Source organism: Peromyscus maniculatus, chromosome 20, assembly GCF_049852395.1.
Source record: "Peromyscus maniculatus bairdii isolate BWxNUB_F1_BW_parent chromosome 20, HU_Pman_BW_mat_3.1, whole genome shotgun sequence".
Classification (NCBI taxonomy): Eukaryota; Metazoa; Chordata; class Mammalia; order Rodentia; family Cricetidae; genus Peromyscus; species Peromyscus maniculatus.
The window spans coordinates 70,034,290-70,054,616 of NC_134871.1; the positions used below are offsets into that span (position 1 = coordinate 70,034,290).

General features: G+C 45.0%; 1 protein-coding gene across 19 annotated transcripts in view; it reads left to right on the plus strand.

The window, feature by feature from the left end:
- The window catches only part of Atf1 (activating transcription factor 1), a 43,912-nt gene that overhangs the window by 17,403 nt on the left and 6,182 nt on the right, over positions 1-20,327 (plus strand). For 12 of the 19 annotated variants that reach the window (XM_076556834.1, XM_076556840.1, XM_076556842.1 and 9 more), the window contains 4 exons: positions 2,853-2,953; positions 12,386-12,516; positions 17,958-18,137; positions 18,219-18,378. In XM_076556834.1, coding sequence (XP_076412949.1) covers positions 2,853-2,953; positions 12,386-12,516; positions 17,958-18,137; positions 18,219-18,378 — 572 coding nt within the window. Of the gene's footprint in view, positions 1-2,436; positions 2,532-2,852; positions 2,954-12,385; positions 12,517-17,957; positions 18,138-18,218; positions 18,379-20,327 lie in introns of all 19 variants that reach the window. The other 7 variants (XM_076556835.1, XM_076556836.1, XM_076556837.1 and 4 more) reach the window with 2 other exon arrangements.

Consider the following 20,327-nt stretch of genomic DNA (forward strand, 5'->3'; position numbering starts at 1 on the left):
GGGAGGGTTTTCAGAAGCTTGATTTTTACTTTATTCTGTTTCCAAATTACTGGTACTGCTTAGTAGTTAACCACACAGCTATGGCAGTAGACACGAAGTTTCTTTTTTTACATAGTAAAGTACATTTTCTGTACAGTTGACTCTACAAAGAAGGGTCTTTTAAAAGAAAGTGTATTATGGAATAGAAAATAGATGGAATTGTAATTCTCCTGAAAGTATGTTTTTGTGTGCCTTTAAAGGATTTAATCTGTAGAAGTTTCAGTTATCTTTATACTGCGTAAGGGACGGGGCTGCAGACTTAAAAGCTTAGCTCCTGTCTAACCAGTGTGCTTTAATTAAAGAGTTTTTCAGAAACAGAGCAAGAACTTTTTTTTTTTTTTTTTAAGGCAAGGTCTTACTGTGTAGCCTTGTATGACCTGAAACTATCTACTTACCTCTGCCTGGGATTAAAGGAATGTGCCACCATGCCCTCAGCTTTAGGCAGACCTTTTGGTTTTCCTTTATATGTTGACTTAGTGACTTTGATACATTAAGAACTCAGTAAAAACAATATTATAGTAAATTACAGTATAATTGGTACTGTATTAATGAACAAATCTTTTATTCCTGATAAGTTCTGGGTGTGACAGGTATCAAGATAGGATTGCATTTTTCTTTCCTTTGGGGAGAAAGGACAGGGATTGTGTAGCCCTGACTGTTCTGGAACTCACTTTGTTTTTTGTTGTTGGTGTTGTTTTGTTTTGTTTTTTGAGACAGGGTTTCTCTGTAGCTTTGCACCTGTCCTGGAACTCGCTCCCTAGACCAGGCTGACCTGGAACTCACAGAGATCCGCCTGCCTCTGCCTCCTGAGTGCTGGGATTAAAGGTGTTTGCCACTATCACCTGGCTAGGGTTGCATTTTTCAATATATAACCAACAGCCAGCATGTTTATCAGTTTTAATTTAGTTAAATTAAATAAACTTTAAGCTGTATGTGGTGGTGCACACCTTTAATCCCAACACTTCTGGGGCAGAGGCAGGTGGACCTCTGTGAGTTTGAGACTATCCTGGTCTCCAGAGAGTTGCTGGACAGCCAGGGCTACATAGACCCTATCTCAAAAAAAAAAAAAAAAAAAAAAAAAAAAAGCCACATTTCAAATACTTGATAGAAACATGTGTCTAGTAGCTGTCACCAGATCTGTCTTCCTGGCCTTTGGAGCTCCATCACAAGAATTCAGCACAGAGTAGTATGTAGACGGAAGATACTTTATTACAGTCTGCTTGGACTACACTCTCAATGAGACCATCATACCTAGCTACATTTTAAAAAGATTTTATACTTGTTTCAAAGCCTCTAGAATATGGGGGTTTTATTTTGTGGGGGGCTCATTTTCCTATCCAAGTTATTGACAGACCCATTTGGGGTGATTCTTAGGGGAGGGCACAGTGATTACTAGTCCTTGCTCTTTTATCAGGAAGCCTCCTGGTTAGAATTGACTTGCCAGATAATCCTAAGGTTGGATGGATGGCATTGGAGCAGTGAAAGATGTCACCTATCCAGGGCTAGGTCCAGGACTTAGATTTTAGTTGAGCAGAAGTCAGAGCACTACCGTTTGAGTTCTTGGTTTTCTACACTGATGATGAGAGGGTCCCATTCCCAGGACCTCCAACCCTGCTGATGACTGCCTAGCCACCTGACAGGTCCTGAGACGCTCTTCTGTCTGGGAAGGAAGCTGTCAGTCATTGTTTCCTCCTGAGCACACTGACTGGCAGTGTTGTCAGGGTAGCGTTGGGCGTGTTTGGAGCCAGAGTCTTGCTGGGTAGTGAGGCGACTTCAAACTCCTGGCTGCTGGCCTCCCAGCTGTGCCACACATGGCCGCGGTGTGGCTTGTTTGGTCTGTTCCTCTGTGGGAAAGATGGCAGCTGCAGAGATTGGAAACTGTTTGGAGGTCCTCCCTCCCTCATTTTCCTCTTCTCTTTTTATCAGTTTATTAATGCTAAAGTATTCTTAAGTGTGATTGCCTGTTAAATTTTATGGCTTTAAGGACTCCAAAGAGCTTTGCCTTCCAAAAATGCACGCTTATTATTTTAAATTATGTGTAGAGTACCTTCATGTGTGTGCAGATGCCGGTGGAGGTCAGAGGCCTCAGAGCCTCCTGAAGCAGCACAGTGTGGCTGCTAGGAATTGAACTCTGGTCCTCTGGAAGAACAGTACAAGCTCATAATCGCGAGCCATTTCAATTCCCAGCATGCCACGTGCATGCATCCAGCAGACCTCAGTCTGTGTGCTTACAGATTCAGCAGTCTCCTGAGAACAGTTAGGTTTCTAATAGGCTTTTTAAACTGAGAATCTCTAAATATGGCTCAGGGTGAGATCAGAAGTATCTTTTTATTTGTAACCAGTAGAATAATACCATTTCAAGGTTTATTTACATATGTATTTATTTATGTATATTAGTGCTTTGTCTACATGTCTGCATACTGGGAATGAACTTCGAACCTCTGGAAGAGCAGCCAGTGTTCTTAACCACTCAGCCATCTCTCCAGCCCCCAGTTAGTACCATTTTATTGGAGACATAAGCTCTGTTAGCTTTGGGCTACTATATTGTATGCTCTTTCCTTTTTCTTTTCTTCTTGGTTTCTCTGTTCTAGACCTCACTCTGTAGACCCGCCTGCCCCGCCTCCCGGGTGCTGGGATTAGAGGGGGGCTGTGCCCATTGGTTTCTTGAGTTACTGTGCTCCCCTTTGCTCTGTTATACCCGAGGAGTGATGTGCAGTGAATTGGGTGACAGGAGACAGATCATTTCTTTGAAAGTAAAAACTCGATTCTTTCCCTGTCTGTCTTCAGATATTAAAATCGGTTCTGATTTTTAGGTGTCATCTTTCTCAGAAAGTGAGGAGTCTCAGGACTCATCTGACAGCATAGGCTCCTCCCAGAAAGCCCACGGCATCCTGGCTCGGCGCCCATCTTACAGGTTGGTACTTTGTTATCAAACGTGTTCAGATAGTTCTGTGAAAATAAAGAGGGCAAGCGTGGTTAGACAAGGTCGCAGTTAGGAGAGGTATAGTAGAAGCAGATTAAGCTAAAGAATTTAGGCTTAAAATAGTTTGTGTTTTTGAGATCTTTCTATATAGATCAGGCTGTCCTCAAACTCAGAGGCCCCCTCCCTCTTCTCCCAAGTGCTGGGATTCAAAGCATGTGTCATTGCGCCCCGCTGGCAGTTTTTACTCTAACAGCCATATAAAAGCAGGACTGCCAAGTTAGAGTGTGTGCTGTGTCTTCTCGTTCTGAGTCTGAGCCTTAGTCCAGGCCCTTGTGTAGCTTGTCTGAAATACCTCTACATTCTGCATAACTCCTGTGTGTGCTTACCAGAAGCCTCAACCTGCCTCTTCCTGACGGACCTGAGACAATAAAGTCTGTCTTCTGTAGCTCTTTTTAGTACTTGTTAGTGCTTTTAGATTCACTTATGTTAATGGTGTTTGCCTGTGTGCCTTTGTGTGTGGCATGTGTGTTCAGGAGGCTAGAAGGTGTCAGATCCCCTGGAACTGGAGTTATAGGTGGTTGTGAGCTGCCATGTGGGTGCTGGGAACTGAACCTGGGTTCTCTGCTGAAACAGTAACCATTGAGCCATGTTTCTAGCCCCTTAGAATTCCATTTGAGCCAGGTGGTGGTGGTGGTGGTGGCAGTGCACGCCTTTAATCCTAGCACTTGGGAGGCAGATCTCTGAGTTCGAGGCCAGCCTGGTCTACAGAGTGAGATCCAGGACAGGCACCAAAATTAGACAACAGAGAAACTGTGTCGGGGGGGGGGGGATTCCATTTGAAGGGGGATGGCCATATTTTTCAGTGATGCTGGGTCTTAGCATTGTAACCATCCCTTAGTAAATGCTGAGTAATGACTTGCTCGGTTAATCGGGATCGGTAAGTACTACGACCAGCTGACAGAGGGCCTTTGCAGTTGTCTGTAATTTCATATGGATAGGAAGGAGTAGGGATATATTTGGAGTGAGTGAATTTGTGGCGGGTCCATGGTAGAATTGACCAAATCTGGAGGCTGTATGGTAGGAGGAATCAGAGAATGAAGAAGCCTGTAAACACTGTAGTAAGATCTTAGGTGGTGTGAGAGAAGTGTGTATAGGGTCAGTATGTCTGTAGAATAAATAGGAAGGAATTACCAGGTGTGAATCAAGGCGACACTAATTTGATCTTTGTTTGAACAGGCAGTTTGTAAGGCAGCAGAAGAGCTCCTTCAGCTAAGGACAGAAGGATGCAGGGTAGACCGCAGGAGGGAGCAGGTCTGCTGTTCGAGAGCCTGGGCCAGCCCCTAGTGAGGGAGGGCACGTCCCTGCCACTAGGCCCCACTGTCTCCCCACAGCACAGGTTCACACCAAACATGGTGTTCAGAGGACACCTCCTCAAAACAGAGTGACAATTTGGGGGCGGGGAAAATCCTAAAGAATGTGATTGAAAAAACGATAAAGAGCTACAAGAAATAATATGTTATTAGTACACACAACCTCTCATCATGAAATCACCATGGACTCCGTGTCTAATTTAAGTCAAGAAAGACACCAAGAGGAATCAAACCCACACTGGACCAGGAGATTGGGAGGACTTTGAAAAGGAAGAAAACTACAAAGATAGGTCCTGAGGTCTGCTGAGAAATTTAAAATAAGCATTACAGCAGTTTAGATGTGACTGAAGAATTGGGTAGTTGGAGGTGAAGGAGGAAGGCCCTGAGTAGATGACCTAAGATGAGCACAGGAAGTAAATAGAAGTGAGGAGGGAGGCCATAGGCTGGGAAGGCATGACCTACAGCCATCTCCCACAGAGAGAGCGGGAAGGGCGCTTCTAGCTACTCCCTCAGGAGAGGACGGGTGTTCCAGGGCCTGAGTTATTGGCTTCAGAAAGGAAGATTCCCAAATGAGAAATGTATGCAGAACTGTGTCTGGGTGAGTCTTAAGGAAAAATTGGAGAATACGAGATTGAGTTTTGTTTTCCTGGTGCTGGTAAATATGTGCTAGGCAAGCTATCACTGAGCTGTGTTCCCAGCCCAGATAACCATTGGATTCTAAAAAGATTATCTAGAAAGGAATGGTCACTAAGCTAACAAACAGCAGGTGTCTCGAACAGCAGGGACAGCAGCATTAGACATGATGGACTAAAACCTACCTTTTGGCCTGGAATTCTGTACTCAGGAATGTACCCCAGTGGTTACGTCTTGCCTGCATGTACAAGGCCTGGGTTTGTCCTTGTGCTAACCCAGAGATAAGTGTTTGCTTCTGCTGGCTTCTTAGAACACTAGCTGTGACTCATTTGGTCGCTTGGTAATACAATAGGGATCTGGAAATGCATGTCAGTGTAGAGCACTTAACCTGTATGTGTAAGGCCCTGGGTTTGGTCCCCAGTACCACAAGAAGGGGAAGGAAAGGGAGAATATGGGGGTACTCCAGACAGAAATAGTCTCTTGGAATTTTATACTGATTACTGTAGACTTATCACAAGCTATTAAAAGTAGTCACTAGCCAGGCGGTGGTGGCACACGCCCTTAATCCCAGCACTGGGGAGGCAGAGCCATTTGTATGAGTTCAAGGCCAGCCTGGTCTACAGAGTGAGATCCCAGACAGCCAGGGCTATGCAGAGAAACCCTGTCTTGAAAACCGGGGGGGGGGGGGGGGGGGGGGGGGGGGGGGGGGGGGGGGCATGAAGAGCGGGTACCAGAGTGCTTGACTGCCTTAGTGTGTGATAGGAAGGACTCGACTGGGTTTTGTTCCCTAAGCTGAGCACCGAAGGAGGCTAGAATCTGAGAAGCAGCTTCCCAAGGTAAGGCTTAGGTTACTCCCCAAAGCTGAATTCAGCAGGAAGTCCTCATGTACATGGAGGTGAACTACCTGAAAAGTGACAGAAGAAACTTGTGACAGTTGTTATCCAGCCTCTGCGCACGCACGCACAAACACACACACACACACACATCAGTAAATGGCAAGGAATCCGCAGAAGTAATACTAGGCAGAGGAAACTTTCTATGACATCCAACACATACCCATCCCATTGTACATTTTAGCAAATGAAGGCTAGAAATGGCTTCCCAAGCACATGTGGACTTTTGAAAACAAGAAGATGTACAGGAGAATCTGTAGCCCAGATCCTAACTTGCTGTCCTAGGCACAGATCCAAACAGAACCGCAGAAGGCTTTGAGAATTGAATTGATACTGGAACCACAGCAGAGAGAAGGCCTGTTAGAACGTGTAGCTTAGACATGACTAGATTGATTGTTTTAGCCTACTAAGTGAAACATTCTCTGTAGGATTCAAACAAGACTCAGATAATAGACTACTGAAAATGTCTGAAATCACTTGGCCTGAAAAAGTCCCTCGTTGGGTGGGTGAGGAGGCTGTTAGCAGATTCTGACACCTAGATAGCAGAGATGATGGAATTACGTGGTACAGATTTAGAAGGGCCTGTTATGAAAATGTTCTAGTAAGTAAGTGTTAGTCCTCTTGAAATAAATGGAAATAGAAACTCTGGGCAGACATGAGAGAAATGTAACAGAAGTAAAACTCAGATGTGTTTAAAAGGAGATTGGAGAGAAAAGAAAAAAATCCATTTTGGAGACTAGTGAGAAGAGACAGGAAAGCTCTCTGGCACCTCTGAATCAAGGGTGCTTAGCCCCAGGGATAGAAGAAGGGTCTGACATTGAGAAGGGAACATCTGTTCTAAAGTTAGAGTGTGGTGACTAAAGACTGCACACCCCTGAGGGTGACTAAAGGCTGGACACGCTGCACTGCACACGGGATAAGTGCAGGGTGGTTGATTTCACACCTTTTCTTCTAAAAGGCGAAGATGTGTGCGTGAATACATGTGTCACAGCTAACAAGTGAAAAGACAAGTAAGCAAATTGGTTAACACTAGCAACCAGTGGAGTAAAATGGTTTGGGGAGGCATCCACCAAACAACTGGACAAAGCACATTATTCATGTACCAAAGACACAGCTTTGCACTGAGTGTGGTAGTTCATCCCTATAAACCTAGACTTGTAAAGCTGGGGCAGGAGGATTACTTCTGAGTTTGAGGCCAACCTAGTCTATAGAGTAAGACCTGTTTCGAAAACCAAACAAACTGCTGAGTATGGTGACACAAGAAGGTAGTAGAGTTCTTGAATTTGAAGGCATCCTGGTTCCACACAGCTGCAGGCCAGCCAGGGTAGGGCCCTGTTTCAAAGGAAGAAAAAGGAAAAAGGAAATGCCACACCTGGGTTAGGACAAACCTATTTTTTTTTTTTTATAGCAGACTCAACATATATTTATTTATTAAGGAAAAGAGAGTTCTCAAGAAGAGGAATGCCCTTAGCAATTTAAAAGAACTGAAATCATATATGTTCTCATACTAGAATTAGACTAATAGAAATATAATAGGAAAATCTCCAAATAATTGGAAATTAAACTAAGAACATTTCATTTGCCAAACAGGAAGTGTTTCTGTTTTTTGAGACGGGATTTCTCTGTGTATCCTTGTGTGGGTGGAGTTTTTCTAACTAGCTCTTACAATTTAAATAAACCCATTTCTATTCATTTATGTGCTGCCACGTGGCTTATGGCTGTTACCTTGTTTTTCTACAAGTCCTGCTCCCTGTGCATCTGGCTGGCAGCTCCACCCTTCTTCTTCCCAGTGTTCTGTCTCGCTCTCCTACCTATAACCTCTTCCTGCCTAGCTGTTGGCTAGTTGGCTCTTAATTAAACCAACGAGAGCAGCACACATTCACAATGTGCAAAAGGATTATTTCACAGCACCCTGGATGTCCTAGAACTCACTCTGTAGACCAGGCTGGCTTCGAACGCATCACCTGCCTCTGCCTCCCGAGTGCTGGGACTAAAGGCACACTACCTGGCTGCTAAACAGGAAGTCTTAAAGGAAGTTATAATTGGGCTGGAGAAATGACTCAGCCGTTAAAGCCTAGGCTCACAACCAAAAATACAAGAGCTCGGTTCCCAGCACCCATGGCTCTCTCTCCAGCCACCAAAAATTTTTTTTTAAAAAAAAGGAATTGTCTTGTTTTCATAGTAGTACTTTTTTTTTTGAGACATGGTCTCACCATGTAGCACTGGCTGGTCTAGAACTTGGAGCAGTCCTCCTGCCTTAGCCTCTGGGGTGCTGAGATTACAAGTGTGAGCTGAGCTATAATGGCCAGCTTGCATTTTAGTCTTCATCAGTTAAGAAACTTGTTAATACTGGGAATACACTTGAGTTGGTAGAGTGCTTGCCTACCATACTCAGTCCCCAACACTGCATAAACCACACTGTAGTCCCAGCACTGCTCAGCAGGTACAATGGCCCGCGTCCAAGCCTGCCGACCTTGGTTCAGTCCCTGGGACCTGTGTTGTGAGAGGGGAACCTATCCCCCTCTGGCACACACACGTGCATAAAGACTAATAAAAATGCTTTCAAAGAACCAGGCTGCTGACACACATTTGTAATCTGAGCTCTTGAGACGTGGAGACAGGAAGATCAGGAGTTGAAGATCATCCCTAACTAGGAAGAGAGTTCTGGGCTAAATGAGACTGTCTGGGAGCTGTGTCTGTGCAAAATATCAGATTTTGTGGGACGTAACTCAAAACATTAATTACAGAAAGATTCACAGCATTAAACCCACCTGACTAGGGTATACATACTTTTAATCCCAGCGTTTGAGAGGCAGGGGCAGGTGGATCTCTGAGTTGGAAGGCAGCCTTCCAACTGTTGAGTTCCAGCTGGCACTGTGTAGAAAGACCCTGTCTCAAGAAACCAAGATGGAGTATTCGGCTAGTTGTCATGGCCAAAATGAAGTTCAAAACCTTTGTGACTGAAGCAAGAACGGCTAACGGTATTTCAGTGCACCTCTCACACTTGAAGGAAGATCATGTCCTCCCCTCTTTCAAAGAGCTGAGACAGAAGTACAGTGTTCAGTCTATTCCAAAGGATGAAGACATGCAGGTTGTCTGAGGACACTCAAAGGCTAGCAGATTGGCAAAGTGGTCCAACTGTACAGGAAGAACTATGCCATCTACAGCGAGAAAAGGCTAACGGCACAACTGTCCGTGTGGGCATCCACCCAGCAAGGTGGTTATCACAGGCTAAAGCTGGACAGAGACTGCAAAAAGATCCCGGAAAGGAGAAGGGCAAATACTGAATAAAATACAGTTAGTCTAGAATACATCATTATAATGATAAATGCCAAACAAAAGATTACTTAATCCCTTAAGACGTCTTCTCCCCTCCCCACCCCACCCCTTTTAAGACAGACAGGGTTTCTCTGTGTAACAGCTCTGGCTGTCCTGGAACTTGCTCTGTAGACCAGGCTGGCCTTGAACTCAGAGATCCTGAGTGCTGGGATTAAAAGCATGCGCCACTACTGCCCAATTTTTTTTTTTTTTTTGATGATTTATTTCATATGCATTGGTATTCTGCATGGAATATCTGTGTGAGGGAGTTGGGTCCCCTGGAATGGAGTTACAGACAGTTGTGAGCTGCCATGTAGGTGCTGGGTATTGAACCCAGGTCCTTTGGAAGAGCAGCTAGTGCTCTTAACTGCTGAGCCATCTCTCCAGCCCCCTAAGACTTTTTAAGAAGCACAACTCTCTACTAGAGCCCCATACCATAGTGTTTTTTATTTGTCTGTCTGTCTGTTTATGGTTGTTTGTTTTTTTTTTTTGTTTTTGAGACAGGGTCTGTGACTGGCCTGGAACTCACAGGTCGGCCTGCCTCTGCCTCTGGGATTAAAGGTGTGCACCACTAAGGTCAGCTTAATTATTGTCCTTTTTAAAAATTTAACAGTTATTTATTGAGCCCTACACACACAAAAAAAAGGAAAAGAGAAAGGCTGGGCAGTGGTGGTGCACACCATTAATCCCAGCACTTGGAAGGCAGAGGCAGGCAGATCTCTGAGTTCAAGGACAGCCAGGGCTACACAGAGTTCTCCCAAGGAACCATTCATTCCCTCTCCAGGCCAGCTCTCTTTGTGGATGAATAGGGAAGCTCCTTGATTTGCTTGCTTGTAACTCATTCACTTGAGGGGTTTTCCAGGAATTCCCGGCAGCTGTGCTGTTTCCAAGGTTTCCTTTCTGGGAAGGTTTCCTTACAGTCTCTCCTTCTGGAGTCCTGCTGACAGCTGTGTTTGGACAAGCAGTGGCTTCTCTGTTCTTTCTTGTATGTAGATCTGGGATAAGACTGGCTTAACTAGGATTGTGAGTCAGACCCTCTGTTCCTTTCTCGGGACCCTGCCCTTGATCCTGCCTTGTCTCAGAGCAGGCTTGTCCTTGTAGTGCCAGCTCCATCAGACTGCCTCAGGAACAGGGAGGCACAGTTCCTTCCATCTTGTTAGTTACCGCTGTACACATGAACATTGCCATGTTGAACGAAGCTGAGGTGAGTGCTGGAGAATTAGTTCAGAGATCTGTCCTGTCCAGACAGCAGAACCTTCCGCTAAACTCTAGGATTCCAGAGTCAAGGTCACTTGAGGATGATTGACAGGGCAAGGAGTTTCTGGGATTTAAAGCCATTCCTAGCCACAGCTCTGACTGCATTGTGATGACTCAGACTCTGCTCTCTTGTGACTCTGAGATCTGTTTCAGCAGCTGGCTGAGTTTAAAGACTGCATGCTCCTCGCTCCCCTGGAGAATTCAAATGGGGTGATTCGATAGAGCACACTGAGCTGTATCGCTGCCTGGGGGGCCAACCCTCAGCAGTGCAGAGCTCAGAGGGAATCCACAGAGTCTGTATGTACTAGACTTCTTTATCTGGGGAGGGGGGGGGTTTAAGGGAGAAAGACACACTCTCTTGATGGTTTCCTTCAGACCTTTTCTTTATTCTTCTTCTGCATTTTCTAATCCTACTCTCATTCTTGATGTTTTCCTTCTAACCCATTTTAACTCTCTATTCTTTTTCTTCCAGCTTATATACCCCCAGCAAAATCTTTCAGGCAGTATAAAAATTACAGTTTGGTTACATTGTTTTTCAAGTAAATAATTACAATGAATACAAATAAAAAACAGCATGTTTTCCATATCCCTTAACATAATTAAACATTTTACGTATAACAGTTGAAAAACAAATTATCCCAAAAACCCACGTACATTCATACCCAAGCAACTTGTTATAGATTAACAGTGTATAAGCAAGCAAGATAGTTTTCTCAGTCAGGACTTTTACTGGCAGGCTATGTTTTGCAGTTACAAAGAAAGGGCCAGTTACTTTATTACTTATCTTGAAAGGTAATCTTAGAAGGAATCTTAAGGGAATCACAAATCTAAACTTTTATATATGAAAAAGAATCAGTCAGCTCTACTTTAAATCTTTATGATACATACCCAACAATAGTTTTTGTTTTGTTTTGTTTTTTTCTCGAGACAGGGTTTCTCCGTGTAGTTTTGGTGCCTGTCCTGGAACTAGCTCTGTAGACCAGACTAGCCTCAAACTCACAGAGATCCACCTGCCTCTGCCTCCCCAGTGCTGGGATTAAAGGTGTGCGCCACCGCTGCCCGGCCCCAACAATAGTTTTTGATATCAGGAGATTGAGGGCAGAAATGGGTCTAAGGAATTAATCATCACCTTTGGTCATCAACCAGTCCTAGCAAGAAAAGTACATCAGCTAGTAATAATTGGGCTGCTTTGTTCTTGTTCCCTGGCCTTAAAGAGTTCCTCACTCAACTGTGTGTCTTTCTAAAACTTTGATTGTCTCTTGGTTTTTTTTACCTCAAAGCTGTTGGACTTTTTAATCACCAAAACTCTATTTAGACTAGCATTATTGTTATCAATTAGACAGTACAGCTTAGGAAGAAATCATCATAATAATCCACAGGTAAAAATGCCCAGTAGAACGGGATGTATCCAAGAGATAAACACACCACATTACAGGCAGTGGGGATCTCCCCACACCCATTTACACCATGCCAGATACCAGAGAAAGATACAACAGACATGGGAAGGCACAGCAGAAGCTAAAGACATCCAAGAGTCTGTGTTCTCAGGGCCTTGCCTCTCCGAGATCGACCCATCAGGCAGTCGCCTCCTGGTGGGCTGACACCTGAAGTCAACTGCCATCTATCCGCCGCCCCTCTGACTCGGCCACCCGCAGGGCTGACATAGAAATACTGACTTCTGCTTTTGGTTATCTCTGCTCTGTCTTTGAGACAGTTCATTTCAAATTCCTGATCGAAGTAATCCTCCTGCCTCTGCCTGCCAAACTGAGACTAAAGGCATATAGCACCACACCCAGTTAGATATTGCACTTCTAACCTGGACAGGGGTGGTAGCTCCTGTAATGCCAGCACTTGGGAGCCTGGGTGGGTAGTGAGGCTACCGTCACACAGAGGGCGGGCAGGAGAGACTGTCTTTGTAAGGCACTGTCATTAACAGTTTTGTTTTTTAACAGGAAAATTTTGAAAGACCTTTCTTCTGAAGATACACGGGGCAGAAAAGGAGACGGAGAAAGTCCTTGTATTTCTGCTGTCACGTCTATGTCTGTTCCAACCCCCATCTATCAGACCAGCAGCGGACAATACAGTATGTATAGACTTGTTCCCGTGTGTGGTAGACACACAACTGACCTGTGGAAAGCCATGTCTACAGAAAGACTGCCATTAGTCACTCACGTGTGCTTCAGCAACTTCGTAGGATAGGAGTTGACCGTGGGTGAAGGAATAGAGATTTAGAAAGGTAGATAGGTTTCCCCTGGTGTGGTGGCAAGGCCCATTATCCTATCAGTTGGGATACTGAAGTTCAAGGCCAGCCAGGACTCCATAGTCCCTGGCCAGTCACTGTGTAATGAGACCGCCTCAAAGAAGAGTCTCTCCTGTGTACATGCTGCACCCCATTAGATATTGTCTCTGATGTCAATAGCTTGTAAGTAATGGAGCCAGGATTCAGTTCCATCTGTCTGGTTCTCGAGATTGTTTGTGGAGAGGGGAAATCCTATGTACAAGTGCTCTTTGGGCCCCTTATGTCTGGGACCTTAATAATGCTGGTGGAAATTGATATTGCTTCTGTATTAGAAGATTAAACAGGAACGTTGTGTTTTCAGTTTGAGGTTAAGGATAAAAAAGAACTAAGACTTTGATGCAGTGGTAGCATGCACCATGCATGCAATGCTGGGCTGTCAATGTAGAGAACCAAGCTGCTGGCTGTGGTGTGACTCCCAGCTAGGGACTAGTGAGGGTGGAAGGGGAAGTCAGTGAAGACCCCAGCCAGTGTTGAGTACAGTCCGGAACTTGTACTGTGCTCACACTCGTGTTCTGCCTAATCATTTAGGAAATGAAGTTCTTTCATTTGTTAAAATGACATTTAACAAAGTTAACAGATATAATGAACTCTATGTGGCTCTGGCTGGCCTGGAACTAACAGAGACCAGCCTCCCTCTGCCTCTGAAATTAAAGGTGTGTGCTCCCACACCCAATGCTTCTAAGCATACTTATATGTCTTTTGTAATATTGGGCTTAGGTGGATCTCTGAGTTCAAGGCTAGCCTGGTCTCCAAAGCGAGTTCCAGGAAAGGCACAAAGCTACACAGAGAAACTCTGTCTCAAAAAACCAAAAAACAAATAACAATAATAATAATAATAATAATAATAATAATAATAATAATGGGCTTATGCTTTTCCATCTAGATTTCCCCATATTTTCTTATTAAATTGTTGGCACACCTTAAGATTATCTTAGTGGTGGAACTCAGGAAGGTATTCCAGTTCCTCCCCTTATAGCATCCGCTCAGCTTATGAGTGATGCCATTTACATGTAAGCTTTTCTCCTCAATTTTCCTGGCCAGTCGTCTGTCAATCACTTTGGGAGTTTTGATAAATGTTGATGTGTAAGACCACTCACAAGTCTGCTTGGCAGTCCATGTGTAGCTGGACAGTGAAGTGCTTGACTGCCTACCATATACAGTCTGAGGGTCAATTCCCAGCACCAGAGAGAAAATGCTAGTGAGTCTGACTGGCCCCTTGGTAAAATGCCTGTCCCAGCTGACCACTCTTCAGCCCCTCTAACCACTCAGCACTTCTTCCCACATTTCTGCATCGATCCTCCAGTCATCTGTCGCCTGGCTCCTGTTATTACCTTAATTTTCTTTTCCGTGCTTTAGCCAAAGTTACTTATTTAAAGGATCAACTAAAATGGGCATGGTGACCCACACCTATAATCCCAACCTAGGAAGGCAGAGGCAGGAGGTTCAGGAGTTCAAGATCATTCTTGATTGGTTATAGAGCAGGTTCAGGGCCAGCCTAGGTTAAAGGAGGCCGTCTAAGACCAAATCGTATCAGGACTAAATTGTCAAATAAGACTCTTGCTCCAGGCCCTGCAGTGGCTTCTTTTCCACCTAGGTAGTAGTGTCCCAGGCCTAAGGACTGTACTCAGTTTATGGCCACAGACTTCTGTGTACCTCCAGCCCACACAGCATGTTTTAATTCTTCAGGTCTTTGAGGTTGTCATCCCGGGTTGGCCATTTCCTCACACAGATAGTCTTATGCTAACCTCATTCCTCTGTTTAAGCATCACTTAAAGGGACATTTTTTTTAAGGCTGACTTTATTTGTGTGTCTTTCTGTGTGCATAGGTCTATGCACACAAAGAGAGGAGGTCGGGTGTACTCCTCTTGAGCTCTTCCTGTGAGCCAGGGTCTCTCCCTAAACGTGACATAGATGGCAAGCTCCAGCAATCCCCGTTTCCACACCTCTTTAGAACTAGAGGTGTGCACAGGACACCTGACTTCCTCCGGGAGCTTGGCTCTTGAACTCTGGTGTTCCTGATTGCAGCCAGCACTCGACCAGTGGGCCGTTTCTCCAGCTGTGGGACCACTCCTTAAAATACAGTCCCCGTGCACGCTCTGGAGTCCTGGACACGTGGCTGCAGACGTGACAGCGGCGGCTGACACTGGTGCTCGTTTACGAACACTTGTTTCCCTGGCACCACCAACCCGCAGACTGCTAAAGGCAGCAGCGCAGAAAAGGAAGCTTGGGCCGAGGTTCCAGGCGGGGAGTGTAGTAAGTCCACCCCCAGACTGGTGTTTGGGGCGGGAGAGTCCAGTAGGACTTCTGTGTGTGGTGGCAATGTGTACAGTGTTTGGGACAGATATTCAGGGCTTGAAATGGGACTGGAGTTCTTTAGTTTTATATGGTGGCTACATGAGGCTGGTGGCTACTGTATTGAATAGTGCAGCTTTAGAATAAATAGGGCAGGTAAATAAATAGACATGGTAAATTAAAAGAGGGCATGTTGCAAGAAGAAAAAGTACATTGTTGCTTATATCTGATAGCCAAACACAGTCATCAGCAGCTCTAAGTATTCCATACACATATTTGATAAATGTTACTGTCAGTCCATTTGAGAAGGCTCGGACAGGTGTATACCAGAGGTGGTGGGTACTTCAAGGCATGGAGGGCAGTCACCTCTATCCTACAGTAAATAAATTAGAACGGATGATGAGACTGTTAAAGATTTTTGAGAGCGAGAATGATTATCTGTTGCACAGAGAAGAAATTGAGAAAACTTGCAACTATTATTTCAAAAGGACCCTCTATCTAAAATAGCATTCTTGAGTCGTGTACTGAGGTATGTGCAAATCTGTGTGCATATGGTAGAGTTAAGTAGGAGCTTCTGGAAAAGTCATTTCAGTTACAACACTCCAGTACTAGGTTGTGACTTCCAGGTAGCCAAAGTCTGAAAGGGGAACAGTACTTAGTGTAGATGTAACCAACCGTCTTATTAAATAAGAAACACAGACCAATGCAAAAGAGAAAGCCAAGAGGTCAGAGCTCAGAGCTAAAATCTTACCCTTCCTCCTGCAGTGGTCCTATCTCTCCAAAAGAGAGCTACTTCCTGTGTGTCTGTCTTTAAATAGTCTTTCTGTTCTGCCTTCTCATTGGCTGTAAACCCAAACACGTGACTGCCTCGTCACTGCCTGTATGTACAGCCCTCCAGGTGTTGTTAAAGGCGTGTGTCTCCAATGCTGGCTGTATCCTTGAACACACAGAGATCTACCTAGCTCTTCTACCAAGTGCTGGGATTAAAGGCATGCCCCACCGCCGCCACGCTCTTGCTATGGCTCTAATAGCTCTGACCCCCGGGCAATTTTATTTATTAATATACAATTAAAATCACATTTCAGTACAAATAAAATACCACCATAACTTAGTTTTGATGTGAAAAGGCACAGGCATAAGGTTTTGAGTTCTGATACAAATTTATAGGGCATCTGTTTGGTCCCGCCTCTCGGGTGTGTCACTTAAGAGAGCAGGCACATAGGTGTGGTTCAGTGAAAATGTCTGCGGTCCAATGCTGTGGTCCACAAGTGGCTTTCTGATGACTTTATTTTCACTAGGTAGTGAATGAATACATTATATTCTTTTTTTTTTTTTTCAATTGTTGATGGTTGGTTGTTTTTTTCTTTTTCTTCTTATTTGAGGGGTGTTTTTCGAAATGGTTTCTCTGTGTAGTCCTGACTGTCCTGAAACTCACTCTGTAGACCAGACTGGCCTCGAACTCAGAGATCACCTGCTTCTTCCTCTGGAGTGCTAGGATTAAAGGTGTGCGCCACCACACCTGGCTACATTGTTTATCACTTAAGTAGTGACCTGTAAACCAGAGTCTGCAGTAGAAAGAGCTGAGAACATGAGTGAGGCTGGCCTAGGCTAACAGTGCCTGTTCAGAGATAGTTTTCAAGGGGCTGGGGAAATGGCTCAGAAGTCAAGAACATATACTACTCTTGCAGAAGACCCAAGATGGGTTCCCAGCACCCCTGATTGGGCACTTACATGCACCTAGAACTCTAATTCCAGGGTATCTGACACCCTCTTTGAGACTCCCAGGGTATCTATACTCACACAAGCACAGACCCATACACAGATAAAACATATTACATACACACAATTTAAAAATCTTTTTAAAATGTATTGAAAAAAATTTTAACTTTAATGTCTTACATTTTTACATATTTCATAATAATACATTATTCAGTTATTTTTGAGACAGGATATCACATGTAGCCCTGGCTAGCCTGGAACTGGCTATCTAGACCAAGTTCTGAACTCAGAGACACCTCCCTGCTTCTGCTTCCCAAGTGCTGGGATTAAAGATGTGTGCACCCCTCCCCCAATACCTGGCAAGACAATTTTTTTAATGTTTTAGTTGGTTTGTGCACAGGAAGTGTGGAGACACCAGGTGAACTCAGGTCCTCAGCAAGCATCTTCCTCACTGAGCCTTGTCTCTAATCTCTGGACACAGTCTTCTGAATTCTCCACTTCTTAAAGACCCATGCTAGCCTATTATGGTCTTGAACTCATGATCGTACCTTCTAAGTGCTGGAATTACAGGTGTGTTACCATGTCCAGGTTCAGATAAAACCCTAAAATGTTTGTTTATTTGCCCCCATCCCAAGGGGAAAAAGTTAGCAATTAGAACAAGCATGGTGATATAACATGCCTTCTTGGCCATAGAGTCTGAGCACAGCCTAGGCTACATGAGATAACTCTCTCAAAAATAAATCCTTAGCCATTAGCGCTCTCATTAATGCCCCAGAAATTTCTGTGGCAACATTAGCATGTTTCATTAACATGAAATGTCCATGAATTCCAAAATATGCTATTTTTATGATTCATTGGATATTATTATACTGCCTGAGACTAAATCTCAGGTAGTATGTCTAAACTATAAAATTTTATGAAGACATTACTACATCAAGAGTAGTCAGTGATTTTACCAAGAAGAACTATATTCAGACCTATTCTCTATTTATTTATGTAATTTTGGATTTTCAAGAAAGGGTTTCTCTGACTGTTCTGAAACTGGCTCTATAGACCAGGCTGGCCTCAAACTCACAGAGATCCACCTGCCTCTGCTGGGATTAAAAGCGTGCACCACCACGGCCTGCCTTCAAACCTACTTAAATGTTTAGTTTTTATTCCCTTCTTTGAATTACTGTATAGCCTTATAACTAATTTTTTCTGTTTGGTTAAAGTCGCCATTGCCCCAAACGGAGCCTTACAGTTGGCCAGTCCAGGCACAGATGGAGTACAGGGACTGCAGACATTAGCCATGACAAATTCCAGCAGTACTCAGCAAGGTACAATCCTCCAGTACGCACAGACTTCGGATGGACAGCAAATACTCGTCCCGAGCAACCAGGTGGTCGTACAGAGTAAGTGTGCTCCTTATCTGCAGACGTGTCCACGTCCTTTCTGGGGCACTTCATGAATAACTCACTGTTTTGGCTCCACAGCTGCATCAGGAGACATGCAGACTTACCAGATCCGAACCACACCATCCGCCACTTCACTGCCACAGACTGTGGTGATGACTTCTCCTGTGACTCTTACATCTCAGACAACAAAGACCGACGACCCCCAACTCAAAAGGGAAATACGGCTGATGAAAAACAGGTAGACCAGTTTCCAGGGTGGTTAAGGTTCTCCACATCTCAACGCAGTCACATGACCTAACTGGGTAATCAGAAAGGAGGTTTGGGTCAGCGTTGTACTGTGTAGTAGGTTATGTCTAGTTCACTCCCAGGGGATCAGGGAGTTCACCTGTGAGTCTCTGCAGGAAGTGGCCTGTCACGTAGAGTTCTTTAGTTTGACTACAGCTTTCAAAAACCTTGTGTAGTGCTGGAGAGATGCTTCTCTGATAAAGAGCAGCTCAGAGCAGTGGCTGCTCTTCCAGAAGACCCAGATTCAATTCCCAGCACCCACATGGTAGCTCCTAACTCCAATTCCAGGGGACCTTACATCTGATGTGGCGTCTGTGGGCAGTGCACACGTGTGCAGTCATACATGCAGGCAAAACACCTACAGTTGAAATCGCATTGTTAAGCAAAGCTATTCAGCATTTCCTTGTTAAGCATACCCTAGAGATCCTGGGCTGTGGTTCTAGCACAGCACATGCCAAAGTAAGCAAGCCACGCAAGGTCCACAGCGTGAGTGCGCTGAGAAGATAAGGTACATGCTGTAATTTGTCAAGCTGACACCTTGCTAAACAGTACCAACATCACCTGAGCCTCGAACGTGTGGCAGCCAGCCCCACCCCCAGCCCCAGCCCCAGCCCCAACCCCACCCCCGGGTGTAGCGGCTGCAGTTGATGACGCTGCTGTTTGCTGAAAGCTGGTGTGGAGAGCGGTGACATGAGACCCTTCCTTTCCCTAATAACTTCTCTGTGCCATGTTACGCTGGTGGAGCATTTTCCCCAAAGTAGAAGACCTTCCAAACTAGAATTGGTCACCTCAGACCCTGCAGGCCTCCCCGTCCGCCAGGCTAACAGTCCGTGTGGAGTCGTGAGTCCTGTGTCATCTCACGCCGCCTCCTCCAGTGGAAATGGAGACAGCTTGTCCGTCAGAGGTTTTCATTTTACCAAAAGACGGTGGTAGGGGCTGGAAACCTAGCTTGAGCAGTTAGGAGGACACACCACTTTTTTGTTGGGTTTTGTTTTTTCAGACATGGCCTCATGATGTGTTGGCCTTAGCTGTCCCAGAACTCACAGAGCTCTACCTGCCTCTGCCTCCCAAGTGCTGAGATTTAAGGTGTGCACCACCAACCCAGCTGTTCTTTTAGAGGATCCAAGTGTCATGCCCACCATCCATGTTGGATGGATGTAACTCCAGCTCCAGGGGATTTGACACCTTCTGGCCTCTGAGAGTACCTGCATGCAAAAAGAGAGCTTGTAGCAATGCAGTCACATCTTCAGACTCTACCTCTTTTGGTTCTGTTCCCTTGAGTTTGATGTTTTATTTCTATTTTTGGTATTGAGAATCAAAAACTCAAAACTTCCCACGTGCTAGGCAAGCACCCCTGTCACTGAGCTGTACCCACCAGTCCTTAGAACAGTGGTTCTCAACCTGTGGGTCGTGACCGCTGGGGGTCAAACAGCCCTTTCACAGGAGTCCCCAAGACCATTGGAAAACAGTTATTTACAGTAGCAAAACTACGGTTAAGGAAGTAGCAATTGAAATAATTTTATGTTTGGGGGTCACCACCACATGAACTGTATATTAAAGGTTCACAGCATCAGGAAGGTTGAGATCCTTTGCTTTATAGGAATCTACAACTAAGTTTCTGAAGCCCTTTGAACCTCTCTGTAGTCTTGGCTGTCCTGGAACTCACAGAGATCCGCCTGCCTCTGCCTCCCGAGTGCTGGGATTAAAGGCGTGCGCCACCACTGCTCAGAGTTTTTGTTTCACTTTTGTGTGTGGAGGCGCTTACAATGTCAGAGGCTTTGAGATGCTGGGAGCTGGGTTCAGCTCTGCTCTTACAGCGGGGCCGCCTCTCCAGCCCTGCTACTTTCTTTTTTCTCAAACGTCTGTGCCTGGCACCCACAAAGGCCAGAAGAGGGTGTCAGA